This window comes from Ascaphus truei, chromosome 5 (genome assembly GCF_040206685.1).
Source record: "Ascaphus truei isolate aAscTru1 chromosome 5, aAscTru1.hap1, whole genome shotgun sequence".
Classification (NCBI taxonomy): Eukaryota; Metazoa; Chordata; class Amphibia; order Anura; family Ascaphidae; genus Ascaphus; species Ascaphus truei.
Genome location: NC_134487.1, coordinates 290,498,599 through 290,520,031, shown reverse-complemented (window position 1 = coordinate 290,520,031; position 21,433 = coordinate 290,498,599). Strand labels below are relative to the sequence as shown.

Genomic DNA, 21,433 nt, shown 5'->3' with positions numbered 1-21,433 from the left:
TTAACCCTCTACAATCTGACTTCTGCACTGCTCCCTCCACGGAGACAATTCTCACTACAATAACTCATGACCTATATGCTGCCCAAGACAGAGGTCATTACACTCTGCTCCTATTACTCCCTGCAGCATTTGCCTCTGTGGACCACACTCTTCTCTTTTCTCTGTACACACTCTCTCTAGGTGACCTAATAACATCTCTTAGGTTTAAATATCACCACTATGCTGACAACACCCTCATTTACTTTTCAACCCCTGACCTTACATCTGCCATACAAACCTAAGTTTCTGAATGTCTCTCTGTTATCTCATCCTGGAAGGCCCTCTTTTGCCTTAAATTTAACATGGCAAAAACAGAGTTCCTCATACTTCCTCCCAAACCTGACCCTATTATCTCCTTCCACATTACTCTTGAATCTTCCATGCAGTAGCTCAAGCACACTGCTTAGTGGTCACTCCCAACTTCTCTCTCATATTCTCCTCTTTCATTCAAAACATTTCTATAACTGTCGCTTTTTCCTCCACAATATCACAAAGATACACCTGTTCATCTGTTGCTCAACTATTAAAACTCTGATTCAGACCCTCATTCTCTCCCATCTTGATTACTGTAATCCCCTGCTATCCCAGCTTCCTGACTTTCACCTGTCTTCCCTACTATCTCTCCCAAACTCTGCTGCCAGAATCACTCTACTCTTTAAACTCTGATTCTGCGTTTCCCCTCCTGAAATTCCTCTCCTGGCTTCTAATCAAATCCTACTGTTTCTGTACGCTCTCCCTCCCTACCAATTACATTATAAGCTCCTCAGAGCAGGGACTTCTCTTCCTTAATGTTACTTTTATGTCTTGATCACTTATTTCATGACCTCTTACCTTTACCCTTTGCTAACTATATGATTACGACGTGCACCACTCCTGTGAAGCGCTGTGCATATTAATGGCATTATACACATGAAAACATACAATACAATATATACTGCACCGACACACTTTATTCGAGCAAATACCCAGTATGTACCTGGCAGATACCTGGAATGCGCCGCTCCTCACCTCTGACAAGCCCCGTTGCGTTTGCCTTCCCAACCTGGGTTCATGCCTGGCTGACGGGCGGCTGATCTGTTAAATGATAATGATTAGGATTTAATAGGCTGCAATGCTTCGCGTGTCTACCAGATGGCATAAATTCATGTATTGTAATGCAGTATATATATATATATATATATATATATATATATACTGTGCAGTATTGCAGCCAGCAGGAATAAAATGCTTCAATCCCTGCCTGGAAAATACCTCAATGCACTCGGGCAGAAAACAGTCACAAACCTCAATACACCCGGGTATACCCGAATTCGTGGTCTAGCCGAGCTCGAATAAAGTGTGTCGCCAGTGTACTTCAAACAATGCTTATGATCTTTTACCCACATTTTTGAACACAAAATATTCCCAAACATCTTAATCCTCTAGAAATAAAATTGAAATGTGTTTTTACTGGTTACACACAATACAGAACACACACAATACAAAAAACTTCTCTCACACACAGCCACACAACATCACAAAAATAACAAACAAATAAAAGAAAAACATTTCTCCCCTATTACCCCACAATTTCACCCTGCAACTAAATTAATAAGAGTTCCCTTCACTTTCTTTATTCTCATAAATAACCTAATTTTAAAACTATTCTGATGCTCCGGAGCTTTCTGAGTTAACTTTCGTATCTTAGCACATTCCTCGCGCTGGAGAAAAAAGTGGGGGCACGCTCTGTGCTGCTGCGATTTTGATTCTCTTTCTTGCAGACATTTGATTTCATTGTGAGCAAAAAATATTCATGTTTTCGTACGTACTTGCAAGTTTTTGGATGGTGATTTGTGCACACATGTGATACTTAGCATGGTTTATCTTTCACACAGGTAATCATTCAGGAAAAATTCATTAGGGTATCAAATCCATCTAACCACTCTCCATTAAGGGCGCAACAATTTTACATGCCGGCACCGAAACTTGAGTTTATATCAGGAAATGATTTATAACCACTTATTGCATGTGGGGAAATGGAAGGAAAAGCTTATACGTTCACAACTGATTTCTGCGGTGTCCGCCAGCCGGGCATGCCATGCTTGACTTTTGCCACAAAAACCTCATAAAATCCAAAGATTTATACTGCCACGGACACACAGGGATTACTGAAAGTTAGAAGGTTCCACTATGAGCCCTTGCGTTCGCATTCTTACGAATAAGAAAACCGGTGCGGCTGCTCATAGGTTCACGCTTCCTTCTATAGTAATTTATTGCAAACAAACTTTTTTTCATTGGGGTGGCATGTTTTTCACTGGGACTTGCATGTGTATTTTCATTTGAACTTGCATGTATTTTCATTTGAACTTGCATGTATTTTTCATTTGAACTTGCATGTATTTTTCATTGGCCAACAAAACATATTTATATTGTCTCTTCTTGTTCTCTGTATCCATTCTTTATAATCTTTGTCTGCAGACACACAACCTCTAACGGCAAATTCTGAGAACTTTGGTTTCCCATTATTCTCCTGTTACAGTAATCAAATTTAATTGACCTGTACAATACTCCTGATACAATAATCAGCGCAAGCTGATTACGTACAACTCTTTTGGCATGTTATTGTTCTGATTTTTTCACTATAACTATACCCAAGAAAACACTTGAATTACTTCAGCGGGTCCAACCCAGTCCTGATAAACCTTATACTTCTATAACATGGATACAGATAAGACCTTCTAAACAGATATCCATAAATAACCTCATTTGGTATGTTACTGACAAGACAGAGCAAATGTACAATCAGGGACCCTTCCTGCTCAGACAACAAAAATATTTATCACAACCCAGGACAGTCTGAAAAACAATCCCTAAAGCATACAAACACTCACCTTCATCACCAAAACACCAAAAATTTTAATGGGACTCTCACCTTAATCCCAATAAAACTTAAAACTTAACACTTTAAAATGGATACAGGAACAGACAAATAAACTTATTTGACACTGCTAGGTTAACCCGTCAACACAGATTGAGACACCCTTCAAAACACATCTCTCTACACATCACTCAAAACAACTTTTTAAACTCAGGCTTTCCTCAAAAGGTGCCTTTTACCTTGATTCTTATGAGCGCTCAGATTTGAGTGACCGAGGAGTGGTTTTTTCAGGTGCTCAGCTTCCGGTGTTTTTTGGGTTTCTATTCGGTGCGCCATCTGTAAAAGCTTGAATAACAACACAAGTCTGAGGTTATATTTTGCAGAATAGACAAATAAGTTTATTGCTTGTGCGGTGCACACGCAGAGGAGAGTTTCAAAATAAAACCCTCCCAAAGACATGTTGCATACAGGGCTTATTTATACACAAAATACTAAACCCACGCCCCCTATACAAGGTTGCGTGTCGTCACTACGTAAGCGTAAAAGGTAAACAAATTATGCACACGAATACATTGAGTTAATGACATTATGGGATGTCTAAATGAGATGATTCAGCAATAATACTTTATTAAGCTGGTGACCTTTTCTCTACATACAGAACCTCAAAAGCCTCCACCTTCGGAATGGGAAACCATGCCTTTCTGTCTTGTATTTTTCATAACATTGGCACATTGCTCTTGTTCTCAAGGTTTTTGGCTTAGCTGAACCGCTCAATATCAATTGGAACTTCAGAAGAAAAAAATGTATTTTAAACTAACGTTCATTCCACTTTCATACAGACAATAGACAATATCAGGCACCTAAGATGGATGCTGACTCAAAATGGTTGCTTAGATCCCAGTGCTGTTATGTCAGACCCCTCCCTTACGTCATATTCTCACTTTGTCACCCCCTTTGGGGTAGAGCCACACAACTCCGTGATTATTGCGCTTATAACGCACGTTACTGAAATTGGGACGGTATTTTTCTTCATTTTAACGGGTATTCTCAACGCTAACGAGATGCGAAAATTACGTCCGTTCGTAAGAATAGCGGCGCTGTAAACAGTGCTCTTTATGTCTCAGAGACACGTTCACCAATACACTGCACATGCACGATATTAAAGCGAGCAATAGACGCATTACTCATGTGTTACCAAAAGCTAATGCTAATCTTGTTATAATATTGACAAATTTGACATTTTTACACGTCAATTATTTATAATGTCCCATTTATTTTAATTGCACCTTAAAAAAAATGACATAATTATTATTGTTGAGGTATGTATGGACAGTGCTTGTCAAATCACCCAAAAATCTACTCCCCGCCCCTAGCCTCACAAACTTTTAAAAACTAATTCCTACTAAGAATTGAGTGTGGGAGTGTGTGACTAGTCAGGGTGGGTGACTGACTGGGTGGGTGATTGACTGACTGATTGGGTGGGTGACTGACTGGGTGGATGACTGACAGTGACTGAGTGACTGACTGGGTGACTGTTATATATGGGGATGTGTATGTTATGTATAGGGGTGTGTATGTGATATGTATAGGGGTGTGTGTATGTAATATGTATAGAGGTGTGTATATTATGTATAGGGGTGTGTATATTTTATGTATAGTGGTTGTATATAGTATGTATAGGGGTGTGTGCACATATATATGTATAGATGTGAGTGAATGTGACTGACAGACACAGCGCGAGCTTGGGGCTCTGGCCGCCATCTTGTCTCCTCACCTGCACGGGCCCGGCCTGCTCTTTCCCTCACTAATGTCCGGTAGTAGGAGGGGGTCCTCGGGTACAATCCGCCACATCCGTGCTGGAGGGACCCCGCTCTGCATCTCCGGACCCGGGCTCTGGTGGGGAGGGGGAGGGAAGAGGCTGTCCACGCGGGTTCCCCCCGGTTTTGGCGGGGGCGCGCACAGCTCGGGAGGAAGCTCCGGCGCATACTGCGGTGAAAAATGGCAGGCAGAGTCCTTGCGTCTCCTTGCGTTGGCGTATCCAGGTCTGTGCGGCGCGCATCAGCGTGTGATTTGGGGAGTTAGGAAGGAGGTACATGAAGCACAGATTATAACGAGATGCATCTCAGTGCATCGGAGGCGACGGAATCTTTTCTAGGGAATACTTGTGTTTGACGCAAATAGAAAATGGAGCAGTGCGTTAAAACAAACTTCTATTCACTGTTTGTTGACATTGCTGCATCTCCCCCAATGAGTTGCCCAGAAGGGATTACACACAGCTTTGGGGAGGCTGTCACATGCTTTCACCTTGTTTCTACACCACCATTCTATGCATAGCCATGCGAGATCCTATATGGTTCATGATTTCCCTTATACAAAAGCCAGTCTGGTGCCAGCTATATAACACAGATTGGCACACTGGCTTTTCCTTAGTTTTATAGATGGGAGACTTTAAACCCCTATGTATCAAGGCAAAAAAGTGCGGCATGTCTGGGGCAACACAAAGTGCAATCTAGGTATCAAACAAATATTTATATTCATTTCAATGGTTTTTTTTCCTTTGATGCAGAATTTTTGCCACAGAATTACACGACTTAGATTGCAAGCTCTTCGGCGCCAGGACTTCCTTTCCTAATGTTACTTTCATGCCAAAAGCGCTTATTTCCACTGTGTTCTATTATTATGTCACGCGTATTACTGCTGTGAAGTGCTATTGTATGTAATTGGATGGCGGTATATACATACACACATACATACATACATACATACATGGACAACGGGTAGTTCCAAGCAGCTTTATTCTGTCATATATAGATGACAACAGCACAGAAAGTGACATTGGAGAACTGATGACAATGTAAAGACTCAAGAAGAAGAATATTATTTGTGGGAGCCCTTGTTGATTGTTTTAAAAGGAACTGCAGCACTTTTTGGACCAGTCATTATTAGATATTCTGCTACACAGGGCCGCGGACGGAGGGGGGGGGGGAGGGGGAGAGCTGGGACAAGTGTCCAGGGCCTGGTGGCTGCGGGGGGCCCGGTGCTGGAAGTTGGGCTTGGCCAGAGGTCAGGTCCGGCTGCCAGGACCCGGTTCTCACCAGCTGCTTAGGGCCTCTCTTCCACGCTGGGCCTGCCTCTCTCCAACACAGGGCGCCTCTCTCACGCCGGAGGCTGGGTTCAACTTTCAGGCCGGCTTCTGGTTGGAGAGAGAACGGGCGCGGGAGAGAGTCAGGCCCGGCAGGAGACCCAGTGTGCGGGAGAGGCCCCAGCAGCTGGGGAGAGGGGAGGCACCAGAGGTCTGAGACCATCTCCAAGTTATGTGTTTGTTTGTATTTGAAGGGGGAGGGGATAGTGTTTGTTTATATATTTGGGGAGGGGGTAGTGTTTGGTTATCTATTTGAGGAGGGGGGTAGTGTTTGGTTATCTATTTGGGGATGGGGTGGTAGTGTTTGTATATTTTGTGGGGGGGTTATTGCATGTGTAGCATGGGAGGCAATAATTGTTGGGATTATGTGTGGCCATGAGGGGAGGAGGGAATGAGTGTGAGGATGGGAGGATTGAAGGAGAAGGATTGAGTGAGAGGTGGGTAAATGAGTGATAACAGGGGGGGATGGGATGGGGGGGCTTGCAAGATCCCAAGGAAGGGGAAACGCTAGGCCTGGGCCCCGGGAAATCTGTCGGCGGCCCTGCTGCTCCATATTTGATCTTGATCTTACTACTTCCTAGCCCAATCACTATTACATGTTCTGTTCAACAACAATTACATACATATCATTTGCTTGCTTTTACCCAGATCATATATTTGTTTACAGCTAATCCATATATGAATTGCTCTTTCATTGTGGCCACGTGTCCACCACGATGGTCTGAACTGCTTGTCACATTGGTTGACTATGTGACACATAAGGTGTAAGGTCACATTGGTATTTGCGGAAACATAATGCAAGCCTAACTTCTGCCCTATTTGCTGCTTATATTGGCTAACTATGCGTAACTATGTGTTATATCATATTTGTGTGTTAGTCTATCATATCTATTTCTAGCATTAGTACCATATCACACGACATTGTTATTGTCTTGTAAGTTCATTTATTTATCCTACATGTCTCTATCTTATGCAGTATGTTGGTTACCATCATATCTATAGTTATATACTTTTTGCTAAGCTGATACATTTTCTAATTATAGTAATAAGTTTCATGTTAGCTCTTCATTTATCTTAGCCCAGTAGCCGCCACCCCCCCCTCCCCCCTTTCTTTGTTATTATGGAATCCCAACACTCCGGGTGTAAATCTCCCAACTCCCCCCACAAAACAGGGGTGAAAAAAACCCCAACACTGGACAGCTACTCAAATTATAGTCACCACAATATAATGTCTATGTGCAGGGTAGTAGCCTTTCCACACTGGCATGAAGATAGCAGCTGGACATGATGCTGCTGGGCAATAGGCGTACAGGTAGGCAGATGTTACTCATTGTTGGGTGTTGCAAACACAGAGCTATGGACAAGTTCAGTTTTTTGGTTTCCTTTTTGAAGCAAGACGAGGAAATATAAATCTTCACCACGAGTATTTGGTGTTCTCGGCTAGGGGGCTGGCAGACTGCGTGCTGATGAGTGGTACAGGAGCAGGTGTCCAGGTAAGAAAGAGGAAAAAAAACAATGGCCCAAAACTTCCCAGGGAGTATAAAGGTTCCTGAGAGAACGGGCCGGTAACATGAAGAGAACACATGTATGCATAATACAACATGTAGAAAGAAAGACATATATGTATATATATATATATGTTGCTCTGCTAAGCTGATTATTATTGACTTATAACATCACGTTATTCAAAATAAAACAGCGTTATCCTGAAATAACATGATATTAAACCTATGCTAAAGAACTCAAGTACAGCCATTGTTTTTTGCATAGTCATCAGTGGACCCCCTCCCCCTTCTAGTTCAGGAGTGGCAGAGTCCGGCTGGAACAATCGGTGCCACGACTCGTTCTGACAGCCAACAGAAAAGCGGAAATGTTGTTGGGGAGGGTGTGACGGATGAGCTCCGGTTTAGATAAGAAAAAAATAAAATGCTGCTTTGCCCAATGCTGTAAAACCTCAATGCTCTCAAACACCTTCAAACACAAATACTGAACAAGGACTCTCCTGTTTGTGTGTCTGGTGGACATATTTGCCGGGTTTTGTGTGTGTGTGTGTGTGTGTCTCTCTCAAAGCTGGCACAAAAAAAAATCTACAAATACTTTGGGAGATGATCAGCTCCGGGGTTCAGGGAAGCTTAAAATGACAAAACAAAAAAAAATCTGCTGATTTAGGCAGGTCGAATGTTTGGAGAGCCCCAAATGTTTATTGGGTCTCCATTCCAAAAGCAGGATAAGCTTCAATCTGTTGGATGTGTGCAGTCATACCCAGCATTGCTTCACAGCGTAGAATGTTCATATTCAAGGGGAGAGGTGTCCCCTAGTGAAGATGCACTACTAACCCCTCCTATATAGCAGTGCTTTGCTCGCTGCCCCCTCCTTTAAACTACTAGAGGGGACCAGCAAGCAACACACTGCTATATAGGACCGGACGAGTCACTTGTGCTTCTGAAAAGATATGCTGGAAACTTGTCCTGTTACCTGCATTGAGGATTGGAGTTTGGAAATTATAATCTAGGACAGAGTATGACTGGATTCTTAGAGGGGTTTGACTTTGACACCAATACCTAATAGCTCCCCCAGTTGTCATGTGTCGTACACCTGGGCTCCTCAGTTCCAAGTTCTTCAAATTGACTCAGGCGAACCACGAGTTTCCAGTAAGGGGCATTATTAACGGTTTGTCGGGGATCCTCATATTTGTATAACCTGTACCAGATGTTCCTGCGGGAAGGACAACCATACCCTGCTCTCCTTGCCCTGGGATACCAATGCAGCTCCATGTCATTCTCCATGTTCTCCAACCACGAGCCATGTGCAATATAGGCAAAGTCTCTTATAAAATCGTAGTTCATTGCAGCAGAAATCGGAACATCGGATAGATCCTTTAAATCGGGGTCCAATCCATCACAAATGATTTGCTTGTAGTCTGCATCCTCTCTAGTCACATGGTCTGTTTGCTTGAAAATGCGGTATTCCATCCACACGCGATCCAGATATTGTGTTACTGATTCTTCCTCGCTCATTTCCTCCCCATAGAGTATTTCACGCAGATCTTTCCCAGGCATCAGGCAACCTACAATGTCCTGGCAGACCTGTAGCCATGGAAGTTCTCCCCACTGCACTTTCTTTGGCAATAAAGAAAACATGCTCGGGTCCATGCATTGGGTCAGCACCCTTGATAACTCTTTGGTGGTCCAATTTTTCACTTTCATTGCCTGTTCCCATTTATATAACCACTCCATAAGGTTTTCAGCGGTAACTGGGCCCATTTCCTCTGCTATTTTTCTCACCTGAAACACGGTTAATCTTGTGGTTGCCTCCAAAAGTAATTTCACGAACTCTTCCCTACGAGCATGCTTGGATTTAAATTGAATGGCTTCTGCCTTCGAAGCTGCCTCCTGCTTTTTGGATTCCTGTAACTGCTGGTTAATACATTTATTTTTATCTTTTAACATCTCGCACTCTCTCTGACAATCCTGTTCCTTTCTACGCATTAGTAACTCCTGCTTTTTGGATTCCTGTAACTGCTGATTAATACATTCATTTGTATCTTTTAACATCTCGCACTCTCTCTGACAATCCTGTTCCTTTCTACGCATTAGTAACTCCTGCTTTTTGGATTCCTGTAACTGCTGGTTAATACATTCATTTGTATCTTTTAACATCTCGCACTCTCTCTGACACTCCTGTTCCTTTCTACGCATTAGTAACTCCTGCTTTTTGGATTCCTGTAACTGCTGGTTAATACATTTAATTGTATCTTTTAACATCTCGCACTCTCTCTGACACTCCTGTTCCTTTCTACGCATTAGTAACTCCTGCTTTTTGGATTCCTGTAACTGCTGGTTAATACATTTATTTGTATCTTTTAACATCTCGCACTCTCTCTGACACTCCTGTTCCTTTCTACGCATTAGTAACTCCTGCTTTTTGGATTCCTGTAACTGCTGGTTAATACATTTAATTGTATCTTTTAACATCTCGCACTCTCTCTGACACTCCTGTTCCTTTCTACGCATTAGTAACTCCTGCTGTTTTGATGTCTCCAGCTGTTGACTGACCGATAACATCCCATGTCCCAGCGTCCTACACACGCTCTGACAATCCTGGTACACTTTTTCCTTCTCACGTATTTGCCCTTCCAAATCCTTAATCTTTTTTTCCGATGCTCCGAACTCCTCCAACGTCCTCTTTGCAATTTGCCGGACTTCCCGCCACACGGCTGCCGTCTGCTTGCAAGTTTTGGGTGGCTTTTTGCCGGACGATTCAAACTTATCCCACGCTGTACACCAATCCGTCCAAGGATTTGACCCATCAGAGCATTTGTCCCACACTGTTGTTTCAAAAGCCGAAATGGTAAACACCATCCATGCTCTACTCAATTCTTCCCATGGTTTGCTTGCTCTCTTTCTCACTGATCTATGCTTCGGGGTTAACACGGCTCTTAACCTCTCCATATTATCCCTACGGGTCACTGCAATGAATGTCTCTCCAAGATAGCAGAAAACCCTGTGTTTTCTGTCTAGTCAGACATAATCAATCCTTCAATGAAGCCATAAAGTATTTTTCTCACATAGATCCAGCCAAAGATAACAGAATGTTATATTACAGTGTGTATTCAGCACAAATACCTCACAGTGCTCCACTAATTTATGAGCTTATTGTCCATTTAATTCCTGTCCACAGATGCTTAGTACTTTCCCAAAGACATTTATAGTAGGTGCCTGGTTATTGATGTCTCCCAAGAGACCTGATTTCCTTGCAGCTGGACATGGCTGTTCTGGTCTGGAATCCTTCTTGACCACATGTAGGAACCTATAAAATAAAGAGCGAGACACAGATTTTCATCCGTTAACTCTTTCAGGCTTGTGGAAAGTCAGTTGGTCAACTTGACATCAGTTAATTATGGGGTTCTCAACTTCAGTCATAAAGACCCCCCCCCCCTAACAGGTCAAGTTTTGAGGATATCCCTGCTTCAGCACAGATGGCTCAATCAGTGGCTCTGTTTTAGCCTGAACCACCAGTGCTGAAGCAGGGACTGATTGAGCCACCTGTGATGAGGTAGGGAGATCCTCAACCTGACCTGTTGGGGGGGGGGGGGGAGGGAGTCTTGAGGACTGGAGTTGAGTACCCGAGTTAAATTGTTTAATCTTCTACATCCGGTCTGTAAATAATTATTCTCTACTTCATCATACATAGGAATCTTCTCCGTTACTCGGACAGATTACCCCCCGGGAGGCCTTTTTACCACTCTTAAAGGTGCTGGACAGAGAAAGATTCCGAGCAGCTCGGAGGAGAAAGTAATTGAGTCGGACACCAACGATCGTTGTCAAAAACCTCTCCTGTTTATTAATAATCACAGTCAGGCTTTTATAGCCGAGCGAAAGTGTATACGTGCAAAGCTTACTTCCCTCATTACATGCTTATCTTAAAAGTGAAAGTTGGAAAGTTACAGTTAGTTCAGTCTGGAGCGAAATCATAATTCTTGCTTGAAGTGCTGAGAAAGTACATAAATTTAGACTATGCATCCTTGGCTAAAACTTCCTGTTTCTTCATTCCGAAACTATGTCTGAACATACATAGTCCAGGAATTCTGCCAACATTAAATGGAGTTCCCCACTGATATATACATTATCACGGTCTTTGAACGGTCCTCAAATGTAATGCATGTGTAACCCCTCTTTATAACCTCAGGATATGAATCAGTTTACTATAGCAACCCTCACTCTTGAGTGGGATCAGTAATAAAGGGGACACCACAGCAGTTTACATATAACAGTTTTATAAATAAGAGGAACAGGTATAATACACAACACAATTACTAACACCCCAGACCTACCCAGCGCTGCGCACGTGTTGGTGTCACTGTAGCCAGCCTCCCAGTCCTGGGGGAGCAGGCAGTACTTAAGTAATAATCCCAGAAGAACAGGGCATTACTGGCCAATACTGCCCTGGCTGGAAGAGTTGAAGGCCCGAGGCGAAGCCGAGGGACCTTAACCCAGCCAGGGCATTATTGGTCAGTAATGCCCAGTTCTTCGGGGATTATTACTATTATAGGCTAAATGTAGACTTTTTTCATAAATAACAGACACTTTTGTATAGTTATATAGATTTTTTTATTAAAATAAAATGGTAAATACATGAATCCACCTCTATATACTCTTACACTGCAGATATCTATATCACACACTGCCGCCCCCTCTGTGTACACACAGCAGCTCAACACACACAACACAGCAACTCAACACACACACACACACACACACACACACACACACACACACACACACACACACACACACACACACACACACACACACACACATTGGAGCTCTACACTCACAACACAGCACCTCTACACTCACAACACAGCACCTCTACACACACAAACTGCTGCTACACACACACACACACAACACAACAGCACACACACACAGCTGCTGCTACACTCAGAAACACTGCTGCTGCTGACACACACACAAACTACAGCCAGAAACAAACTGCAGACAGACACTCACTTGCTTTGCAGACTCTCTCTCCCCCACCAATTCAACTGAAATTTGCTCAGTTCACAAAGCAGGTGGGGAGGAGTCAACCCGTGGCTGATACTTCTTAACAATCCCCTGCCCTGTCTCAGCTGTTCTGAAAGCTGATTGGCTGGAAATAATCACATTGAAATCAACACTTTTCAAGCAGCTAAAATTCCGGGCATTACTGATTGGATAATGCCCGGAATTTTAACAAATCAGAGGGCAGGAATTTCAATAATGCCCTGAATTTTACTGCTTTAGCTTATAATGTGTGATACATGTGTAGCCCTTTTTCTGAACCCTCCCAAAGGAACTACTGGTCACTGTACAACACCTGCGGCTCCAGGAGATCTGAGCCTCCGCTAGCTGGGAGCCTGGGGTAACACTCATACACTTTCTTAGCGCAGCGCCTCCACTTACCCAGGATCCCCGTGATGTGAGATTCCCCTGGGCAAGAAATACAACAACACACATATATGATGCAACCAGTTTTACTATAAGATAATGCACGATACCTTATCACTCTATCTTATAGCAATATGACCCAACACATATAACCTTATACTATAACTGTATAACCTTAGTGGCTCGCCCACTCATCAGGAGTAACGTCTCCATCTCTTCACCGCGTGCCCCACACACCGTGTCCATATATTTTAAAGTGATGGTATAGGCTCAGTTCTTTAACCACTCGCTCAGTGTTCCTAAAGAGTTTAGCCTAAGGCGGGATCAGCGCCTGTTGACCGGTGTTGATGCACTTGATGTTATAGTACCTTCCGGTCACGGCGGTGACCGGTACCTCTTCGCAAAGGGTCAGATGAATCACGGTCTGCCTCTTGGGTCTTAATGTCCAGACGACTCGCCAGCAACCTGCTCCACACGCTTGTCTCTTTGTCCCTTGCTGTCTACACAGTAAGGGTGATGCTCGCTACTACTATAGGCCGACCCTGCAGCACAGCAACCTTCGGTGACTTCAGTGAACACTCCTAGGGGCCTACGGGGTAGCCTGTCCTATGCAGGTGGGTCACTGACCCCCTGCACCCACACTACCTCTCTCTTCACCTCCCGGATCCCCTCCGACTACTCAACCTAAACCTGCAGCAAACACACTGCACTCAACCGGTACCTGCAGCAACTGCACTGCACACACACTGAACCTGCAGCAACCCACTGCACTCACTCGGTACCTGCAGCAACCGCACTGCACTCAACCGGTACCTGCAGCTACACTGCACTGCACACACACACTGTGCCTACTTGTCAGCGCTCACAGCACTACCAGCCGTGACGCTGACAAGACTGCACACTCACACCTAAGGGCAGAGTCCCTAACCTAGGGTCCGTCCCTCAGTACCTACCCCCTACCCTGGTGGGGATTGGGGCCTGCCTGGGATCCGGGGAACCTTACCTGGTGTAGGAGCCACTTGCTCCCTACACACTTCCTCCCCCTTCCTGCTCCCAGCTTCAACTGCCAAACGTGGTCCCCGCAACATTGTAGCCTTCCTCCACAAGAGAAGCTGCAAAACCCTATTTGCTGGCTGGCTGCACGTGATGTGGGTGAAAGGGCAATCCCCAGAAGCTGCTGGGAATTGTAGTCCACTCAGGACCTCTTTAGCATTGGTACCGCGTGCGTTACCCTAACTGCGTCTGCGCGACCAACGCGCACGCTCGCGCAACCTGTCATGGCGGCCTTCGCTAGCCGGGAGTGCCGCAGAACCTCAGAGCGCTACATGGGGGGTCTCTGGGGCTGAAAAGAGACCGGGGTTACACATGTATCTCATTGGAGCGCTTATGTTGATATATCAGTTGCAGGCCTGTGCTTTTATAAAGACATGTTCAGTGTGGTACCAGTTTTTCTGATGGCCGGGGGATTCCCTACTTCAGTTGTCTGCCTAGAGAACTGCTTTGCTGCCTCTGGGCTCAGGCAAAGATCAGCTCCTCTGGTCTCTCCTCACTGCTCTGCCGCTCACCACGCAATCATCTCTCTGTGAGGCACACGCAGGTTCCTATAGGACGGCTTCAGCCTGCACCCTCACTGTCTCAGCTCCTTGCAGTTCTTAGGCTGGGTTTATAGTGCCGGCGACGTCAAAACAAATGCATTGTTAGCGCTTATAATGCACTTGACGGTGCGACCAATCGACAGCGCTACCAAAAATCTGGTAGTCGCTGTAATTTGATTTTTCGGCGACTGTCACTCCTTGTGGCCAATCAGAGAGCTTCTCCATCCCTCTGCCTTCCCCATTTTATGACATCACTGGCCTTGTAGCCAGCGACGTCGGCTAAACTTGAATTGCAACTATCGTGACGGCGACTTCATCGGTCGCGTCGCCGGCACTATAAGCGCAGCCTTACTCAGCCCCATCTCCCTCTCCAACGGTCACCACCTGTCATTTCACTGGCTAAGCACAGTCACATGGTCCAGTGGAATGAAATTCTTAATGTCCTGTGCTGATAGCAGACAGGGGGGTTACACATGTAAAATAATTTAGCAAAATCCGGGGTTGTGTACGGGACTTGGGAAGAATAGATTTCACGGAAGTAGATTTGTTTTATATTATTGATATACAGTACAGATACGCTGTGGGTAAGATCTTGTGAACACTGAAAGGAAGTAATAAATATGACACTAGTTGTAGAGACAAATCAATATATCCTGAGAGAGATATGTAGCTGCACGTGAGGCTATGAGGTTACACAATGTGTAGCTAGATGATTACGTTAAGGCAGGGAGGGGTGTGCAAACCTCAGTCTGCGCCCCCCTGCATGCTCTCCCCTCCGGCTCGTGTCTCCCCCCCTTACCTTGGCTCCAGCAGGAGTGGGGGGGAGGGGGAGAATGACAGGGGGGGGGGGGAGAGAATGATGGGGACGGGATAGAGAATGACGGGGGGAGGGGGGAGAGACAGAATGACGGGGAGGGGAAGAATGAGAGGGGGGGGAGAATGAGAGAGGGGGGAGAGAGAATAACTGGGTTGGGGGAGTGTGAATGACGGGGAGGGGGGACAATGACAGGTAGGGGGGGGGGAGAACGGCAGAGGGAGGGAGGGGGGGGGAGAATGGCAGAGGGAGGGAGGGGGGGGGAGAATGGCAGAGGGAGAGAGGGGGGGGAGAATGGCAGAGGGAGAGAGGGGGGGGGAATGGCAGAGGAAGGGAGTGGGGGGAGAATGGCAGAGGGAGGGAGGGGGGAGAATGGCAGAGGGAGGGAGGGGGGGGAGAAAGGCAGAGCAGGGAGCGAGGGGGGGAGAATGGCACAGCGAGGAGCGAGGGGGGGAATGACAGGGCGAGGGGGGAGCATGACCGGGCTAGGGGGGGAGGGGGGGAATGACCAGGCGAGGGGGGAGGGGAGGGAAGCATGACCGGGCGAGGGGGGGGGGGAGCATGACCAGGTGAGGGGGGGGGGGAGCATGACCGGGCGAGGGGGGGGTGGAGAATGACAGGGCGAGGGAGAGGGGGGAGAATGGCAAAGCGAGGGAGAGGGGGGAGAATGGCAGAGCGATGGAGAGGGGGGAGAATGGCAGAGCGATGGAGGGGGGGAGAATGGCAGAGGAGGGGGGGGGGGAGAATGGCAGAGCGAGGGGGGGGAGAATGGCAGAGCGAGGGGGGGAGAATGGCAGAGCGAGGGGGGGGAGAATGGCAGAGTGAGGGAGTGGGGGGGAGAATGGCAGAGCGAGGGAGTGGGGGGGAGAATGGCAGAGCGAGGGGGGGAGGGAATGGCAGAGCGAGGGGGGGGAGAATGGCAGAGCGAGGGAGTGGGGGGGAGAATGGCAGAGCGAGGGAGTGGGGGGGAGAATGTCAGAGAGAGGGAGTGGGGGGGAGAATGGCAGAGCGAGGGAGTGGGGGGGAGAATGGCAGAGCGAGGGAGGGGGGATAATGGCAGAGCGAGGGAGGGGGAGAATGGCAGAGCGAGGGGGGGGAGGGGGGAATGGCAGAGTGAGGGAGGGGGGGAGAATGGCAGAGCGAGGGGGGGGAAAGAATGACAGGGTGAGGGGGGGGGAAAGAATGACAGAGCGAGGGGGGGGGAAAGAATGACAGAGCGAGGGGGGGGGGAAAGAATGACAGAGCGAGGGGGGGGGAAGAATGAGAGAGCGAGGGGGGGGGAAGAATGACAGAGGGAGGGGGGGGGAGAATGACAGAGGGAGGGGGGGCCTCTGTAAATTCCCTTACCTTGAAAGGCGGCTTCGGGCGACGCCATGGCAGCCGTGGGGGTCACATGACGTCACTACTCCGCGGTGTCACTTGACGCTTGAGTCAAGGTAAGGGGGGCGCAGTGCAAAAAGTGTGCGCACCCCTGGCCTAGGGCACCAAATAATCATGCATCGGCCCTGTGTATGTTTGAAAAGGTACCCGGGCGCTATCTCTATGTGGCTTGTTACAAATGTAGAGATGTAAAAAAAGGGGGTGTGTGATACTGCCTGAGAATAGTATTCGTTTGATGTCCTCCTGTGGCTCGGAACCCCAGCAGGATCTATCCAGGACCCTTGTTGGCAATGAATACAAAAAAGAATGGGGGAGCACAGTTATTGGAAACGGGCAGTGTAATATAATTAGTAATCGATATGGATAGAGCAGTTAACACATCTATTAAAGTGATGGTTCACGGGGCAGATACCAAACTCAAAAGGTATACATACATTGATGTGTATGTGTGGTTGGAAAGGTAAAAGAATATATAACTTACACGGCCTTGTGTAAGTTCAGTCACATCAAGGTTTCTTTGGGTTTCCCGTCTCCTTGGAGTGATGTGTTCTTCTGCGATTTAGACTTTTCTTCTTGGTGTATATTCAGCTTTCTTCGTTCATTCGGTGTACCCCTCCAGGGGGATTTCCTCATGTAAACAAAAAAGGGGGTTAGATTAAGTCACATATATATAGAGGCGACAATATGGGGAAGGATGGTATAGTGGTTGACCATTAAAATGTAATGGTATGATCAATAACTCACACGGGCTAATGTGAGTCTTCTCCTATCTTGGTATCTTATTTTTGCCCGTTAGGGATAACTTTCAATTGGTTGTGGGTGGTGATGAAGGGGGGAAAAATAAGATATAACACAATACTCACACGGGCCAGTGTGAGTACACACTCCTAGTGGTTTCTTTACACTTTTGTTCCTGGTCTTTATGTGCCCCTAAAGCTGATGATGGGGTGAACACAGATTAAATGACACTTTGGTCTGTAGGATAAAAACTTTATTTTAAATAAAAAACATGAATATAAAAACATGAATATAAAAAAAACACAGAAACCAAAGGCTTCTATGGGGAAATAAAAAGCAAGGGGAGTAGTGTGGTATATAGTGGTAGGGGGTCTCTCCTTCCGCGTCCGGATGGGGAGCTACGACTGCACCTCTGCCTCCTCTGAGATATGCTAAAAAATGTCCCAACTGAAGAATAGATCAACGCGTTTCGTCCGGAACTGGACTTCCTCAGGCTCAATAATCCCTGCATAAAAAAGAAAAGGCACAGCCGGTCCACATCTATTGAGCCTGAGGAAGTCCAGTTCCGGACGAAACGCGTTGCTCTATTCTTCAGTTGGGACATTTTTTAGCATATCTCAGAGGAGGCAGAGGTGCAGTCGTAGCTCCCCATCCGGACGCGGAAGGAGAGACCCTCTACCACTATATACCACACTACTCCCCTTGCTTTTTATTTCCCCATAGAAGACTTTGGTTTCTGTGTTTTTTTTATATTCATGTTTTTATATTCATGTTTTTTATTTAAAATAAAGTTTTTATCCTACAGACCATAGTGTCATTTAATCTGTGTTCACCCCATCATCAGCTTTAGGGGCACATAAAGACCAGGAACAAAAGTGTAAAGAAACCACTAGGAGTGTGTACTCACACTGGCCCGTGTGAGTATTGTGTTATATCTTATTTTTCCCCCCTTCATCACCACCCACAACCAATTGAAAGTTATCCCTAACGGGCAAAAATAAGATATCAAGATAGGAGAAGACTCACATTAGCCCGTGTGAGTGCTTGATCATACCATTACATTTTAATGGTCAACCACTATACCATCCTTCCCCATATTGTCGCCTCTCTATATATGTGACTTAATCTAACCCCCTTTTTCGTTTACATGAGAGGAAATCCCCCTGGAGGGGTACACCGAATGAACGAAGAAAGCTGAATATACACCAAGAAGAAAAGTCTAAATCGCAGAAGAACACATCACTCCAAGGCGACGGGAAACCCAAAGAAACCTTGATGTGACTGAACTTACACAAGGCCGTGTAAGTTATATATTCTTTTACCTTTCCACCCACACATACACATCAATGTATGTATACCTTTTGAGTTTGGTATCTGCCCCGTGAACCATCACTTTAATAGATGTGTTAACTGCTCTATTCATATCGATTACTAATTATATTACACTGCCCGTTTCCAATAACTGTGCTCCCCCATTCTTTTTTGTATTCATCGACCCTGTGTACACTGCACTGTGCAGGGTTTTTACCACTTATTTTTTTTAACCACCATAACTTTTTTAATCTCTGGTTATACCCACTAATTAATTAAAACTTTTTACAAACAAAGGTCAATTTCCCCTCAGGTTCCAGATTGTAAAATCACTGTCCACGTGCCCTAACTTTTAGGTCATGACAAACTGTCTTCTTACAGTATGTAGCAATGCCAGTATACTCTGTTCTGAGTAATGTATCCAGAGATTACCATCTACTGTTTTAACTCTTGAAGACAAAGACCACAAGGCGCTGGGTCTCAAACGGCAGTGGATATTCAGAGTTGAGTGCAAATAGCCGCACGGCTATTCACAGTTGAGTGCAAATAGCCGCACGGCTATTCACAGTTGAGTGCAAATAGCCGCACGGCTATTCGCACTCAGTAGAAATTAAAATGGAAAAAAATAAACATCCCAGCCAGGAATCGAACCCTGGTCCACACTGACTAATGGCCTGGAGAATAACCACTGAGCTATAAGACTTTCTAATGCTTTTCTAGGGAATAAAGCGATAGAAACCTACTATACTGACATTACAGTGTTCATAACAGCTCGGCTATTCGCACTCAGTAGGAAATTAAATGGAAACAAAATAAACACATATATTTTATTGCAGTTATTTTTTATATTATTACACATTCCTAGTGAGAGAGACAGATATATATATATATATATATATATATATATATATATACCACAAAAGGTCACATAAACACACATAAAATGTCAATAGGGGAGTGTTTATTTTTTTCCATTTCATTTTCTACTGAGTGCGAATAGCCGTGCGGCTATTTGCACTCAACTTATCTGAGTGCGAATAGCCGAGCTGTTATGAACACTGTAATGTCAGTAGGTTTCTATGCCTTTATTCCCTAGAAAAGCATTAGAAAGTCTTATAGCTCAGTGGTTATTCTCCAGGCCATTAGTCAGAGTGGACTAGGGTTCGATTCCTGGCTGGGGTGTTTATTTTTTTCCATTTTATTTTCTACTGAGTGCGAATAGCCATGCGGCTATTTGCACTCAACTGTTAATATCCACTGCCGTCTCAAACTTCGCCTCTCCCACTTCACAGGCTACTCCAGCTACAGTAAACAAGTACCACTTGCATGCGATCCAACCCAATAACCCAAATCAGAGGCTGGTGTCCCTCAGCACTCAGACTATTGTCTCTGTACGTTCTCCCTACCTACCAATTAGACTGTAAGCTCCTCGGGGCACGGACTCCTCTTCCTTAATGTTACTTTTATGTCTAAAGCACTTATTCCCATGCTCTGTTATTTATTTGATTACCACATGTATTACTACTGTGAAGCGCTATGTACATTAATGGCACTATATAAATAAATTAAAAAAACGGAAGGTTCAGGGCTCTACGGATTTAAAGAATTTATTATATCAAATACACAACGTTTCAACCATCAAAAAGTGGTCTTTCTCAAGTGCTTTTTGCTATATAAATAAAGACATACAATACAATACTATTGGCGCCTACAAAGGACTCAGACTGCTAGAGCAGGATTGGCAGCAGACACTTGCAGGCACTAACACAGCATGCAATATAAGAGCTGGTTACCTGGTCACTGTATCCGGCACACTGAACACACCTTGGTAGTGTCTCAGAAGAAGAATAGGCAACAACTATTGCTCGTGAGTCCTCCAAATATGTAGTTGATCACCAGAGCTCGGCATGCCTCCTTTATCCAGTGTTGTGTCTCGCTGTGCTGTGGGTGCAGGGAGGGAAGTGAGAGGCGTTTCCTGCTCCTGCTGTTCTTGCAGACTTTAAACTGCTACATTTTCTCTTATCTCTTCTGTGTGGGGGTGTGTGGCTACATTTCTACTCTATAATGTGTATCATGTTACAAGTCAGAATGTTTCTCGCATCTTCTGTTTCAGGCATTTGCTCAAAAGAACAGTGCAGGAGTTACAATCTCCGTTACAGGACAGAGCTCTGTAGAATTGCCAGGGATTGGTAATATACTGTAGCACAGGGTGTTCAACTCCACGCTAAGGCCTGGGACATTGTAGTGTGAGCCTTGCTCAGCCGTGCTGAGCCGCGCTCACGCTCGGCACTGAGCCCCTGCAGCCGCAATGAGAGCGGCTTTAGCAGGGGCTCGCGCACGCTTCCGCACGCCTGTGGAAGCGTGTGTCTTAACAAATGTTAAGTTTCTGTGCGTACCGGAGCGCAGGGCCGGTCACGTGAGCGGTTCGCCCAATGTGGGCGAACCAGCTCTGTGATGTCACTGGCCCGCCCCCAGACACGCCCCCAGACACGCCCACGGACGGCGCACGCTCTAAGGCCAGGGAAAGCACCGCTTTCCCTGAGCCTCAGCGCGCCTCCGCACGGGCAAAGTGTCTATGCCCGAGGCCTAAGGCTGCGGGCATGGTCCCTTCTCCCGTGCGGAGGCGCG

At 45.7% G+C, this 21,433-nt stretch overlaps 2 protein-coding genes across 15 annotated transcripts in view; one reads left to right on the top strand and one right to left on the bottom strand.

Moving 5' to 3' along the window:
* Positions 1-21,433, top strand: part of DGKI (diacylglycerol kinase iota) — a 265,197-nt gene that overhangs the window by 215,807 nt on the left and 27,957 nt on the right. The gene's annotated exons all lie outside the window — the stretch shown is intronic.
* Positions 5,675-20,805, bottom strand: LOC142496148 (uncharacterized). Of its 2 annotated transcripts, none has more exons than XM_075602608.1 (2): positions 20,599-20,805; positions 5,675-10,847 (listed from the first exon to the last, which is right to left on the bottom strand). In XM_075602608.1, exon 2 carries the CDS (start codon positions 10,487-10,489, stop codon positions 8,600-8,602), a length of 1,890 nt encoding a protein of 629 aa, XP_075458723.1. In that variant the 5' UTR covers positions 10,490-10,847; positions 20,599-20,805; the 3' UTR covers positions 5,675-8,599. The 2 variants fall into 2 exon arrangements, with proteins under 2 accessions (XP_075458723.1, XP_075458724.1); XM_075602609.1 differs by lacking the exon at positions 20,599-20,805 and adding an exon at positions 17,238-17,258.

Excerpts from the sequence above, each read along its gene's own strand:
- LOC142496148 (XM_075602608.1), bottom strand. The coding sequence starts at position 10,489 with ATGGAGAGGTTAAGAGCCGTGTTAACCCCGAAGCATAGATCAGTGAGA.